Source organism: Trachypithecus francoisi, unplaced genomic scaffold (assembly GCF_009764315.1).
Source record: "Trachypithecus francoisi isolate TF-2019V2 unplaced genomic scaffold, Tfra_2.0 Lachesis_group5, whole genome shotgun sequence".
NCBI classification, from domain to species: Eukaryota; Metazoa; Chordata; class Mammalia; order Primates; family Cercopithecidae; genus Trachypithecus; species Trachypithecus francoisi.
In genome coordinates, this window is record NW_022681470.1 from 129,221,303 (window position 1) to 129,236,891 (window position 15,589).

The 15,589-nt window shown below is 38.6% G+C and overlaps 1 protein-coding gene across 6 annotated transcripts in view; it reads right to left on the reverse strand.

The window, feature by feature from the left end:
* The window catches only part of RPAP2 (RNA polymerase II associated protein 2), a 94,497-nt gene that overhangs the window by 59,972 nt on the left and 18,936 nt on the right, over positions 1-15,589 (reverse strand). For all 6 annotated transcript variants that reach the window (XM_033199725.1, XM_033199730.1, XM_033199728.1 and 3 more), the window contains 2 exons: positions 12,053-12,088; positions 8,342-9,272 (listed from right to left, as the gene is read on the reverse strand). In XM_033199725.1, coding sequence (XP_033055616.1) covers positions 8,342-9,272; positions 12,053-12,088 — 967 coding nt within the window. The remainder of the gene's footprint in view (positions 1-8,341; positions 9,273-12,052; positions 12,089-15,589) is intronic.

The window sequence follows — 15,589 nt, forward strand, 5'->3', positions numbered from 1 at the left end:
TAACAAAATGAAGACCCTAGAACACAAAAATACAGTATTTAAAAGTAAGAACTAATGGGTAGACATAAGAGCATAGTAGAAATGACTGAAGAGAGAATGCTGAATAGGAAAATATCCAGAATGAAGCACAGTCACCACTCCCCAAACACATAATGTAAAGCACGAAGGAGATTAAGAGACCTACAAGATACAGTAAAAAAAAAAAAAAAAGACTAAAGAGAAGAGGCAGAATAGAATAGAAGCAATATCTAGGAGATAACTGGGAACATTCCAAAACTTACAAAAAAAGTCTTAAAAGAAGCTAGAGGACGAAGACACAATACTTTCAAAGGAGTAGCAATAAGAGATACAAATGGAAGCCAAAAGACAAGGGAATGATATTTTCAATGGGCTGAAAGAAAATAACTGCTCATCTAAAATTCAATACAGAAAAATATCTTTCAAAAGTGAAAGTAAAATAAAGAATTTTCTGACAAAGAAAAACTGAGAAAATTCATTATCAACCGATACTAAGATAAGTATATTCTTCAGGCAGAAGGCAAATAATCCCAGATGGAAGAATGGGGATAGAAGGAGGAATGAAAAACAATGAAAGAGTAATTAATTGGATAAATCCAGCTGAGTGTTGGCTATAAATAATCTTGCAATATATTTAAAATTTAGAGAAAATAAAAATATCCAATAATAGAACATAAGTCGAGAGGGATCAAGAGGGATAGATGGAGTTAAATCATTCTGAGGTGCTAATTGTCCAGGAAGCAATGAAATTATTAACTTACATTAGACTTTAATAAGACAAAGATTCAGGTTTTAACACTTAGGATAACCATTTAATGATCAATAAAACAGTATATAAAAACAATTTAACAGAGGCTAAAAAATGGAATAATGATTCAATGCAAAAGAAAGCAAGAGAGAAAAGGAAGACAGAATAAGTGGGACACACAGAAAGAGGAGTGAGATGGTAGGTTTAAACCCAAATACTGTATACCAATTGTGACATGAAATGCAAATAAATTCTCCACATAAAGGACAAAGATGATCAATCTAGACAGACTGTCCTTGACCACATTAACACAAGAATGTTAATGTCAGCAAAGTAGACTGTAAAGAAAAAAAACAGAAAGATTGCTCCATAGTGATACGAGTTTCAATTTACCAGGAAGACGTAACAATTTTACATTTATACCCAATAACATGGTCTCAAAAAGTAAAATTTGTAGAACTAAAAGGAGAAATAATCAATCCACAATTAAGGTGAGAGATTTTAACTCATCTTTCTCAGTGACTGATGGAATGAGCAGACCAAAACCAAAACCCAAACCACCACACCCCAACAGTGCTTCTCAAATGTTAATGTGCATGCCCATCTTCTGGGGATCTTGTTAAAAAGTAATTCTCATTCAGTAGATATGGGGTGGGAATGAGAGTCTGAATTTCTAACAAGCTTCTAGATGATGCTGATGCTGCTGGTTCCATGGACTACACATTGTATAGCAAGCACTGCATTACTCTATCTTTGTGTTTCTGAAAATTTCCCTAACAAAAAGTTTTAAAAAATTGACTACCTACAGGCCAGGTGTGGTGGCTCACACCTATAATCCCAGCACTTTGGGAGGCTGAGGTGGGCAGATCACTTGAGGTCACGAGTTCGAGACCAACCTAGCCTGGCCAACATGGTGAAACCCCATTTCTACTGAAAATACAAAAGTTAGCCAGGCATGGCAATGGGTGCCTGTAATCCCAGCTACTTGGGAGGCTAAGGCAGGAAAATAGCTCAAACCCAGGAGGTGGAGGTTGCAGTGGGCCAAGATGGCACCACTGCACTGCAGACTGGGCAACAGAGGAGACTCCATCTCAAAAAAAAAAAAATTGACAACCCACGAAGGAAATCAGAGGAAAAGATAGCTCAATGGGTGATATTCTAAGCATCTAAAGAACTAACATTATTTTTAGACAGATTCTTCCAGAAATGGAGGGAACATTTCCCAGCTTGTTTTACCAAATGATTACAACCAAAACCTGATAAAGATATTACAAGAAAAGAAAATTAGAGGCAGTGCCAGGTATCATCATTCTGAACAATTTTCACCCTTTTCCACTGTCTTTGTACTTCAGAAGGCTGATCTGTACAGGCTGCATCAATGGGCTTCCTTGCTCTCTGGCTTTTATCTCAGTTTTGCCAATGAAGAATAAGAAACTGGATGGTGCAGAAGAGTCATTCCTGCTTGGTCCACTACATGTTGCACTTCCTTGTACAAAACCCCATGGTCCACTCCTACCTTTTTCCTTGAGGTCTGGGGGTGGTGAGGGCTCTCAAACTACGATTAGTGTATTATTCCTTTGGTTTCCTTCACTCTGACCACATGTGCACACTTTGGAAAACAGTCCCATAATTAAACTTTCCTCAGATTACTCAATTTGTACCATGTGATTTATGATGAGACCATGAGCAATTCATACGCTCATGTCACTCATTCTGAAAATATGTGCAAAAATTCTAAGGCAAATATTAGGAGGACCAAATTCAGTATTATATAAAAAGGGTACTATAGCTCAATCAAATTGAGTTTATTATAAGAATGCAAAGTTGGTTTAATATTAAAAATAAATGTTAGGTCTGGGAAAAAATGGCAGATAGGAGGCAGGACTAACTTGCAGTTCCCACTTGGTCGGACAGAGCGGCATGTGGAGACTCACATCATGAACTTTTGCTCTAAGAACTACCGCAGAAACATACCAGAAAAGGCGAGGAACTGTGAGTCAACTTGCTTTCTCAGCTGGGAGGCCTGTAGCCTGGGGCAAGTTCTCAGCCCTGCTCATCAGCTTCCTGGAAATAAACTTGGTGTGTTTGTGGGGGCACGTTGGGAGTGAGTCTGGCCTTTTAGGCTGCAGGCTGTGTGGAAGGTGGGTGAGGCTTGTGGTTGCCAGCCTTCCCCCACTTCCCTAGTAACCTGTGTGACGCAGCAGAGTCAGCTATAATCCCCCTGGGAACATAATTCCATTGGCCTGGGAATCACACAATGGTACCCCCACCTGATGGTCTTTCTCTACTGACCCTGGTAGCCAAAGACAAAGGACTTAATCTCTTGCAAGTTCTACGGCCCTGCCTACTGCCTGACCCCAGAGCAAGCTTGTATCCTCCCTATACTACTGCAGTTGATACACTCTTGAAAGCACCACCTCCAGGCTGGAGGCCAACCAACACAAAACCAGTGCACTTAAAAAAAATACAATTAAGGACCCTCACAGAGTCTACTTCACTCCCCTGTTACCTCCACCGGAGCAGGTGCTGGTATCCACAGCTGAAGACGGATCACATCACAGGACCCTTTGCAGACATTCCCTAGTACCAGCCAGAAGCCTGGTAACTCTGCTGGGTGGCTAGATCCAGAAGAGCAATAACAATCACTGCAGTTTGGCTCTCAGGAAGCCCCATCCCTAGGGGAAGGAGGAGAGCACCAAATCAAGGGAGCACCCCGTGAGACAAAAGAATCTGAACAGCAGCCCTTGAGTCCCAGATCTTCCTTCTCACAGTCTACCCAAATGAGAAGGAACCAAAACAACAATTCTAGTAATATGACAAAACAAGGTTCTTTAACAACCCCAAAACATCACACTAGCTCACCAGCAATGGATCCAAACCAAGAGAAAATCTCAGAATTGCCAGAAAAAAAATTCAGAAGGTCGATTATTAAGGTAATCAAGGAGGCACCAGAGAAAGGTGAGGCCCAACTTAAAGAAATAAAAAAAAAAAAGATACAGGATATGAATGGAAAAATCTCCAGTGACATAGATAGCATAAATAAAAAACTATCACAACTTTGGGAAATGAAGGACACACTTAGAGAAATGCAAATGCACTGGAAAGTCTCAGCAATAGAATTGAGCAAGTAGAAGAAACAACTTCAGAGCTTCAAGACAAGGCTTTTGAATTAACCCAGTCCAACAAAGACAAAGAAAAAATATTTTTTTAAATGAACAAAGGCTCCAAGAAGTTTGGGATTATGTTAAACAAACAAATGTAAGAATAATTGGTGTTCCTGAGAAAGAAGAGAACTCTAAAAGTCTGGAAAACATATTTGAGGGAATAATCAAAGAAAACTTCTCTGGCCTTGCTAGAGACCTACACATCCAAATATTAGAAGCTCAAAGAACACCTGGGAAATTCATCATAAAAAAATCATTGCCCCAGCACATAGTCATCAGGTTATCAAAAGTCAAGATGAAGGAAAGAATCTTAAGAGCAGTGAGGCAAAAGCATCAGATAACTTATAAAGGAAAGCCTATCAGATTAACAGCAGATTTCTCCGCAGAAACTCTATAAGCTAGAAGACATTGGAGTCCTATCTTTAGCCTCCTTAAACAAAACAACTATCAGCCAAGAATTTTGTATCCAGCAAAACTAAGGTTTATAAATAAAGGAAAGATAGCCTTTTTCAGACAAACAAATTCTGAGAGAATTCACCACTACCAAGTCAGCACTATAAGAACTGCTAAAGGAGTGATAAATCTTGAAATAAATCCTGGAAATAACACCAAAATAGAATCTCTTTAAAGCATAAATCTCACAGGACTTATAAAACAATATGACAATGAAAAAAAAAAAAAGTTGTCCAGGCAACAAACAGCACGATGAATAGAATAGTACCTCACATCTCAATACTAACGTTGAACATAAATGGCCTACAGGCTCCACTTAAAAGACACAGAATGGCAAAATTAATAAGAATTCACCAACCAAGTATCTGTTGTCTTCAAGGGACTCACCTGACACATAAGGATTCACATAAACTTAAGGTAAAGGGTTGAAAAACATATTCCATGCAAATGGACACCAAAAGTGAGCAGACGTAGCTATTCTTTTTTTTTTTTTTTTTGAGACGGAGTCTGGCTCCGCCGCCCAGGCTGGAGTGCTGTGGCCGGATCTCAGCTCACTGCAAGCTCCGCCTCCCGGGTTCACGCCATTCTCCTGCCTCAGCCTCCCGAGTAGCTGGGACTACAGGCGCCCACCACCTCGCCCGGCTAATTTTTTTTTTTGTATTTTTTAGTAGAGACGGGGTTTCACTGTGTTAGCCAGGATGGTCTTGATCTCCTGACCTCGTGATCCGCCCGTCTCGGCCTCCCAAAGTGCTGGGATTACAGGCTTGAGCCACCGCGCTCGGCCGACGTAGCTATTCTTATATCAGACAAAACAAACTTTAAAGCAACAGCAGTTTAAAAAGACAAAGAGGGACATTATACAATGATAAAAGGACTAGTCCAATAGGAAAATATCACAATTCTAAATATATATGCACCTAAACCTGGAGTTCCCAAATTTATAAAACAGTTACTATGAGACCTAAGAAATGACATAGAAAGCAACACAATAATAGTGCTGGATTTCAGTATTCCACTGACAGCACTAGACAGGTCATCAAGACCTGTTCCTGAATGATCATTGTGTCAACAATGAAATCAAAGTAGAAATTAAAAAATTCCACTGTGGTCTGAGAGAATATTTGATATAATTTTGATTATACCCTAGAACAAATGGATTTAACAGATATTTACAGAACATCCTACCCAACAATAGCAGAAAATACATTCTATTCACCAGCACATGGAACAGTCTCCAAGATAGACCATACGATAGGCCAGTTGAATTTTTTAACAATTCCAACTGAACAGGAAGTCTCCTGGCCAGAACTCAAGGGAGGGTGTGAATCTGGTGTGCAGACTCCACAGGCTGGGAGATGTGAAAGTCCTACTTGTTCTCACAGGTGGGAGGCTGGTAGCCTGGGGCAAGTTCTCAGTCCTTCCCACCCACTGCCTGTAAACAAACTTGGTGCTATTTGGAGGGGCATGGTGGGAGTGAGACTGGTCTTCTGGATTGCATGGGAGCTGGGTGAGGCCTGTAACTGCCGGCTTTCCCCTACTTCCCTGACAACATGCATGACACAGCAGAGGCAGCCATAATCTTCCTGGAACAGCTCCACTGACCTGGGAACCACACTCCCATCCCCCACAGCAGCCACAGCAAGCCCTGCCCAAGGAGAGTCTTGAGCTCAGACACATATAGTCCTGCCCTCATCATGGTCCTTCCCTACCCACTCTGATAGCTGAAGATAAAGGGCATATACTCTTGGGAGTTCTAGGGCCCTACCCACAGCCCGATTCTTCCTATCCTACCAAAATTGATGCTCTCTCAAAAGTGCCACCTTCTGGCAGGAGACTAACCAGCACAAAAATAGTGCATTAAACAACCAAAACTAAGGATCCTCACAGAATCCATTTCACCCCCCTGCCATGTTCACCAGAGCAGGTGCTGATATCCACTGAGAGATCTGCAGACCTGACCTAAGAGATTATCCAAGTGATCAATAAGCAAATAAAATAGTGCTGAATTTATTAATCATCACATAAATATATTATAATCATAAAGCAATACTACCAGAATGGCTAAAACGAACAATATCAAGTACTAGGGAGGATATGGAGTCAAGGAAACTCCCATATAGTAGTAGCGGAACTGCAAACTGGTACAACAACTTTGGAAAACGGTTTGGTATTATCTAGTATAGTTGCATACATGCATATATGATAACCCAGCATTCCCAGTCCTAGATACTTCAGAAATACATATGCATATTAGCACAGAGATAAATACAAGAAAATTCATAAGAATATTGTTCATTATAGCCCCAAATTGGACATAGTCTAAATGTCCATTAGCATAAATAAATGGTATATTTATATCATGGAATACTATGCAGCAATAAGAACTACAGCTCTATGCAACAACACAAATGATTCAAAAGTATAATACTGCATGAAATAAATTGGACACCAAGAATATATACTGTAAAAAAAAAATGACAGAACTAATCTGTCCTAATATAATATTAATTTTGGAAAGAGGTGCTGATTAGGAGGGGATATATATGGGGCTTCTAGTTTACTTGTAATGATCTATTTCCTGGCTTGGGTAGTGATTACATCAGGACATTCACATGTGAATACTCACGAAATCATATAATTACTATTTATGTTGTACTTCAATGGAAATATTTTAATGTGTTACGTAACATTTTTGGAAAATGTTATAAATTTTAAAAAGTCAAATTTCAGGGATTATTAAGGCTAAAAAGCACAAAATGATAAAATAAGTGATGTTCTATGGTAGGTTTATGCAGCTTAGTGACAGAAATCAATGTTTCTCCCAGCTTAATATAAGTTTTGGATGATGTCTAATAACATACTTGAAATGATTTGAAGTAGGGTCAGGCTGGGTCAAGCAACACTCTATAGAAATATATTTCTAAATTTTTTATATTTCTACTTCTACCCTCTTTCCAAATCTCCAATGTGCTTTTAAATTTAGAGCCACATTTACTTGGGAATATTCGAGAACAAAGTTTTGTGGTAAAAACAAGGTTATTACCCATTCCTCTTCATGTTAAATGACTTCATTTTCCAGGGAGTACACATCAATCAAAGATGGGTGTAGAAATATTAAAAGATGCTCTCTAAATCTCAGTGGCACATTTTCAATCTCTACTTATGGGTACTATTTACTGAATACCAATTACATGTCATGTACTGTGATAAATGCTTTACACACATTATCTTTAAAACGAATAACAATTGAGCAAGTGAAGCTATTAATAGTCCCATTTACAGATGAGCAAACAGACCAGGGAACTAATTTTTCATACGGCTAGTAAATGACAAAACAGATGTTCAAATCTAGGTCTATCTGAATGTGCTTTCCATTCTCTTTGTCCATTATTTCCCAATAAGTCTCTTTTACAAATTATTTTCATCTATAGTATTTTAAACGGACATGCTTGCTAAATATTTTTCAATGTAACTAGCAAGTCTCTTTTACAAATTATTTTCATCTATAGTATTTTAAATGGACATGCTTGCTAAATATTTTTCAATGTAACTAGCAAGTCTATTCCATGGCATATACTTCCATTAAACACACACACACAGACCCCATGTATAAATCTGAAAGAATACATGCCGAAGAAGAAAAACCAAGCCTCTTCAGAGGCTTCATTTATTATATGAAGAATTAGGGAAAACTTTGTCCCACCATTTTAGGCTATTTTTACATTAGAAAAAAATACGGCACGCTGATGAAAATTTACTAGGGGTAAACGTCAACTTATTTGTAAAATAGTAATGCCAACAGTGGAGATGGCACTGTAAGCCAAAAGGCAGAATGACTAAAGAAACTATTTGAAAATTTAACAATTATCTCTTCAATATCCTTCCTGCTGCAAGATTTGCTGTGGTGAGTTTTCCAAATGTTAACGACCTGGAAAAACTCAATGTCTGTAAGACATACCTCTTCTGAGTCTTGTGATTTGGTGGTTTCTTCATCCAAAACATATCGTCCTCTATAAAACTCCCTGATCCTCAGATTTAACTTTTCAGTTTCTTTTTTCAAATTCTCGTAACTCGGCAGTGGTTTATTGGCTGTATCTGAGCCCCTAAAAGGTAAAGACTCATCCAAGCTGTTCTGAGATTCCCTCCAGGCAGGGGAATGACTATCTGCATCTGGGATTATGTCATCTTCATCAAGTTCTTCTTTAACCAGACAGGCTTCAGGTTTCAGACACACAGAAGCATAATTCTGGCCATACAAAAACCTCCAAGTTTCTTCTGTCTTCCACTCAATCAAAGTCTCCTTCAAAACTTTAAGTAAGTTCCTCTTTCCAACTTCAGGACACACCTGCACTGAACTAGAGACTGACCTAGACACTTGGTTTGATTTGGCAAATTTTCTCTTAAAATGCTCTGCACTTTTCTTACTTATGCCTACTAGAGTTATTTCTGACCTACTGTATTCACTTTCAGAATTTTCTGAAGCTTTTAATCTTTCAGGCAAAGTGCTACTTGAAGAACTCTGAGTATTTACTTTCTGTAAAGGAAGTTCACATGTAGCATCTTTGTCCTGACTATCTAATTTGCAATTGCCTAACTGCTCAGTGACATCTACTACTGTCTGTTCTTTGTCTTTGTGTTTGGAGTCAGCTTTGTGACCAGCTTTCTTTTTCATTATGATTTTTTGGTGCAGCTGTGGTCTAATACTTGTTGAATTTGGTCTGTTTCCTGGTAGAATAGAGGAAACAAAGTTTTGCTCATTGTCACTGCTACTATCACTGTGAGTGCTAGAAGAACAAGATTCATATTGCTTTTCAAAGTGGCTAGGATTGTCGATATCTGATGTTTTAATGGCTCTACTGCATAACTGTACTTCTTCTCCAGAATGGCCACTGTAGAATGAAAGAGAAATAAAATAACTAAATAACAAATAGCAAATAAAACCCAAAACAATAGGAAAGTAAAGTACCTCATAGTATTTATATATTGTAACTTTCAAGGTAGAAATTTTTATTCCCTAGGCAAAACCTTATTTCTAGGTTCTGATATATAAATTTCAGAAGAAGCCTATAATTTCAGTACACCTATTAATAATATATTTTTTGATACAGTTCTCCTTCTGTCTTCTTCCTTCATCTTTTTCCCCCAATTATTTTAAAATTGTTACAGTAGTACAGCAAAACTTTTTTAAAAACTTGATAATGCTGTCCCACTGCACTATTTGGATTTGCCTGTTGTTGCAAACATATATATATAAAAAATATATAAAGTACATATATAAATATAAAGTATATATAATATATATAAAGTATATATATTTACATATATAACATATACTTATATATTACATAATGTATACTATATATAATATATAAAATATATATGTAGTTTAAAATATATAATATAAAAAAAATAAAAATAAATATGTATTTTTAAGATAGTGTCTCACTGTGTTGCCCAGGCTGGATTGTAATGGTGTGAACTAAGCTCACTGCAACCTCTGCCTCCTGGGTTCAAGCAATTCTTCCACCTCAGCCTCCCGAGTAGCTGGGATTACAGGTGGGCACCACCACACCTGGCTAATTTTTGTGCTTTTTTAGTAGAGATGGCGTTTTGCCATGTTGGCCAGGCTGGTCACAAACTCTTGGCCTCAAGTGATTTGCCCACCTTGGCCTCCCAAAGTGCTGGGATTACAGGCATGAGCCACCATGCCTGGCTGACCATTTTATTTTTTATTTTTGTATTTTATTTTATTTTTATTTATTTGAGATGGAGCCTTGCTCTGTCACCCAGGCTGGAGTGCAGTGGCAAGATCTCGGTTCACTGCAACCTCCGCTTCCTGGGTTCAAGTGATTCTCCTGCCTCAGCCTCCCAAGTAGCTGGGATTACAGGCGCACACCACCACGCCCCGCTAATTTTTGTATTTTAGTAGAGATGGGGTTTCGTCATGTTGGCCAGGCTGGTCTCAAACTCCTGACCTCAAGTGATCCACCTGCCTTGGCCTCTCAAAGTGCTGGGATTACTGGCTGACCTTTTTAAAAAAAGTTTTTCTTTTGAAAATTTTGGCTGAGTGTGGTGACTCATATCTGTAATCCCAGCACTTTGGGAGGCCAACGCAGGTGGGTCACCTCAGGTCAGGAGTTTGAGACCAGCCTGGCCAACATAGTGAAACCCTGTCTCTACTAAAAATACAAAAATTAGCCAGGAGCGGTGGTGCATGCCTGCAGTCCTAGTTATTCAGGAGGCTGAGGCAGGAGAATTGCTTGAACCCAGGTGGCGGAGGTTGCAATGAGCCGAGATCGTGCCACTGTACTCCAGCCTGGGTGATTTAGAGTGAGACTCTGTCTCAAAAAAAAAAAAAAAAAAAAAAGGAAGAAAATGTCATTATTGGTTTCTTAAATAAAAAAATTACAGGAATTGTGTTTAGGTTTGAAAAGATAAAATGATAAAAATAAATGGGTAAACATTTTCTAATTCTGGTTGACTGTTGTACAGAAAATTCTACAGAATGAAAATCACAGGAAAGGCATAGCAGAACAAGTTAGCAAATCAACATTTTTCAATAAAAGATATTTAAATTTTAAAATCCACAGTTACAACAGCATGCTAACAATAAAAGACAAAAGTTGTCCCTGACAATGTTCTTCAATTTTCAGATTAGATTTAAATAAGATAAAGAATTACGAAAGAGAAAAGGCAAGAGTAGCTTTGCCAATACAAACTTGAAACAAAGAAGGATGCTCTCAAGCACAGACACATATCAAAACTTTAAAAGATCAGGATGAAAAAGACTCTGGGTCAAGAAGTAAGCTGTGGGAAAATGTAAAGGAAAAAAATATATATACATAAAAGTTGAAAGCAAGGTCATAGATGGGAATGAAGAAAAAAGACGAAAAGTTAGTTTAGTCTTAGATACCATCTTTTAGTTAGAATCTAGCCTATATAGCCATGGGGCTGTCTCTTGCATCAGAAGTAAAAATAGGTGTAAGCTCAAAAAATTAGAACAATTTAACTTTCATGTATTTCATACTTTCTCTTGGAGTTTTAAGGCAGTTATATGTTTTTATACTACTCTGAAGCTATAAAGATATACATCAACAAATAAATATCTCTTATTTGTGCTCAACGCCCTGTGACTAAGGTAGTGACTATTAACTAGGAACATTTATTCTGAGAGTTAAGGGATGTGTTTTGAGAGATGGCCATGGCCAGGCAAACAATACCATGAGGAAAGTTTAGAAAGAAAATCACAATTTGGAATTTATATTAATGCTTTAGATGCTCTTTCAAATAATTAAGTAACTGGTACATTATTGGTTTTGAAATCCTATAGGACTATAAAAACCTTTCAACAAATGTAATAGGCACAATCTAGTTGACAAAGAACCACGGTATCTGAGATGGAGGCTGTGTTTATGTCCTATTTCAACAGGTTAAATTAGATTTCCTCGGGAGGAACAGCTGTACAATAAATCATACAGATCAAACACATCATCTTACCATCACAAAAGAAAAAGCTGAACAGGTCAAATATTTCTTTGTGTGGGCTAGAATGGGACATTTACATAATGCATCAGCACAGGAAGTCCAAGAGCTCCTATCACCTGGTTCACTCCTAATGTTTCTATTAACATAAATATACAAATGGTAAATGATACTGATTCAACCATACCTCTGTTCTTCCTTTAGCAGTTGAAAATCAGGATGCCTGTAACAAGAACACAGAAATAAAAATTAGGCTGGGTGCGGTGGCTCATGACTGTAACCCCAGCGCTTTGGGAGGCTGGGCAGGCGGATCATGAGGTCAGGAGATCGAGACCATCCTGGCCAACATATGAAACCCCATCTCTACTAAAAATACAAAAATTGGCTGGACATGGTGGTGTGTGCCTGCAGTCCCAGCTACTCAGGAGGCCGAGGCAGAAGAATTGTTTGAACTGGGGAGGCAGAGGTTGCAGTGAGCTGAGATTGAGCCACTGCACTCCAGCCTGGCGACAGAGCGAGACTCCCATCTTAAAAAAAAAAAAAAAAATTAAAGGACAAAGTACTCTCAAACTCATCAACAAGAAATCTGGATTAGTCTCTCTCTTACCCCAACTCTACTCACTTTTCAGGGTTAAGTTCAAATTCCACTAGCCCAATAAAGTTTTCCTTGACTAACTTGGACTAAAGTAAATCCCTTCCCTAAATTCCAGAGTCATCACTGTCTGTACAATTAACATAATTAATCATGAACTCGTTTATGGCATACTACTAGAACCATTACCTAAATGTTTAACTTGTCTTTTTCTTTTTTTTTTTTTTTGAGACAGAGTTTTGTTCTTGTTGCCCAGGTTGGAGTGCAATGGTATGATCTCAGCTCACTGCAACCTCCACCTCCCGGGTTCAAGCGACTCTCTTGCCTCAGCCTCCCCAGTAGCTGGGATTACAGGCATGCACCACCAAGCCTGGCTAGTTTTGTATTTTTAGTAGAGATGGGGTTTCTCCATGTTGGTCAGGCTGGTCTCAAACTCCTGACCTCAGGTGATCCGCCCACCTTGGCCTCCCAAAGTGCTGGGATTACAGGCATGAGCCACTGTGCCTGGCCAATGTTTAACTTTTCGTATGTTTAAGTCTGGTTTCTTAACTAGACTTACAAGCTCCTTAAAGGCAGAGACTGTTTATAATTCTGTTGGATTTCCTTTACGTGGTCAGTAAGACTTTTTGCCTTAATTTCTGCGAAAACAGTTACACTGGAGTAGTAGCAACCCCCCTGCCCCCACCTCGGCCTTCCACAGTGCTGGGATTACCAGGTGTGAGACACCACATCCAGCCAGACCTTACAATTCAGTAGAAGAAAAATGCATGTTCTAAGAGCTTTACAGATATTGATCCTCATAACAATGATGCAGCTACTAATATTATCCCCATGTTATAGATAAGAAAACTGAGTAGAGAGAACAAGCAATTTGCCCAAAATCACACAGCTAGTAAGTGGTGAAGCCAGGAATCAAACCCAGACAGTAAAACTCATAATAACTACACTGTTATTCAAGACAGTTATGTGTTAAATGCCATGAGAGATGTATAAGCTGCTACAGGAAATCAGAGAAGAAAAACTTCCTCCTGAGTCAATCAAAAGGAGTTTCAGAGAGGTGTCATTTCAGCAGGGCTTATAAAGATGGATACAGCCTGTATATAAAGGCATCTGAGGCTAATCCCATGAATCTCACTCTAGGGTATTTACTCTACAAACCTCTCCCTTTTTCTCTGTCTTTTTTAAAAGTATGTAATCATGTTTAAATCTACCCAATCTCTTAAAAAAAAAAAAAAGTCCTTCGATCACACAGCCCCTCCTCATTTCGTCGTAAGCCTTTATTAAAGAAGTCTGCCCTTGCCATTTTCAACTTCCATATTTCCTACTCAGTTATCAACGTTCTGCCTTCTGGAATCTGTACTCATTACTCCCCTGAAATGGCTCTTGCTGAGATCACCAATTACTATAAGACGGCTAATAGATATTTTTCAGGTTTTTTTAAGGTAGAGGGAAAATAATCAATATGAAAAGATATCTCAAAGGAGGCAGAATACAAATAAATCATAAAACAAGGCCCAGGATAGAAAGTGGAATCAGTAAGATAAAGGAGGGTACTTTATCAGCAATGAGGCAGAGAAATGAGAGCCCATACGAAGAAAATGTCGAAGGAGATTCTGCTGGATGCCCTCAATTGGTTCAGTAAAGTGGGTTAAACTATCTACTACGGTTGGTTCAAAGTTTGAGAGTAGAAAAGGTCTATTCTAAAGTCAGTAAGAAAGAAAAAAAGGTGGGAAAAATATAGTAGAGAGAACAGGGCCAAAGGAATACAAAGAATGTAGCCTTGGGTATAAGATAGACCTGGGTTTAAATCCCAAATCTATATATAACTAAGTGTCCTTGGGTGCGTCGCCACACCACTCTGAGCCTCAGTTCCACCATTCATAAAGTGAGTAACATAGTATTTCCCCAGGGATGCTAAGAGGACTGAATTAAATGAGATCGCTTATCTAAAGTGCTAATGGTCTTATTTGAGAACTTTCCCCAAAATGTTCAGCAGCTAAATAGGAAAAAAGTATGACTGGAGGTTGGGAAGGTGGACATGGCAGAAGGTTAAGGGAGAAAGAATCTACAATTGTTTAAGAGGACACTGTAATCGCTGACTGTAGAGTTCAAGAAAACAAAAGTAAGAGGGTCTGCCAACTCAGAAGAATAGAGCTAGGCTAGAGATAGGAGGTCAAAATGAGGTCACAAAGCAGACTCGGGAGTGATAGCTGTAGATTGAGATAGAGGTTGTGGTCAGAGACGGGAAGCTCTTATTTCAAGATCTTGAAGGCAGAATAGTTCCAAACAAGAATGAGGTCCAAGTGTAGCTGAATCAAATGGTAATCAAAATATATAAACATTACTGTAAATTATGAATGCAATTTAAGACAGCTTTATGCAACATCTCCTGCTATACAACTTGTTATTTTTTGAGAATTAAAAGAAAATTACATCTTTAAAGAAGGCAAAGGAAAAATCAGCATTACTTACCATATGCGAGGTGTATTTTTTAAATTGTGGTAAAATTTACCGTTTAATACATTTTTAGGTATACAGTTCAGTAGCATGAAGTACATTTACATTGTTGTGCAACTGTCACCACCATGCATCTCCAGCACTTTTTCATCTTCCCAAACTGCTAGGTGGTTTTACACATTATTTCATTTAATCCTCACACAATTTACAACTCTATTTTTATTTTTATTTTTTTTGAGACAGAGTCTCACTCTGTTGCCAGGGCTGGAGTGCAGTGGCGCAATCTTGGCTCACTACAACCTCCGCCTCCCAGGTTCAAGCGATTCTCCTGCCTCAGCCTCCGAGTAGCTGGGATTACAGGTGCCTGCCACTATGCCCCGCTAATTTTTTGTATTTTTAGTAGAGACAGGGTTTCGCCATGTTGGCAGGCTGGTCTTGAACTCCTGACCTCATGATTCACCCACCTCGGCCTCCCAAAATGCTGGGATTACAGGTGTAAGCCACCACACCCAGCCTTCAACTCTATTTTTATAGATGAGGAAACAAGTTTTGAGAGGTTAAATGACTTCCTGAGATTGCATAGCTAACAAGTAGTAAATCTAGGATTCGAATTAGGCCAAGCTCTTTCTATATCCTGTTGCCTCTATTCAGTGTTAGAAAAAGACTCAAAAAAAG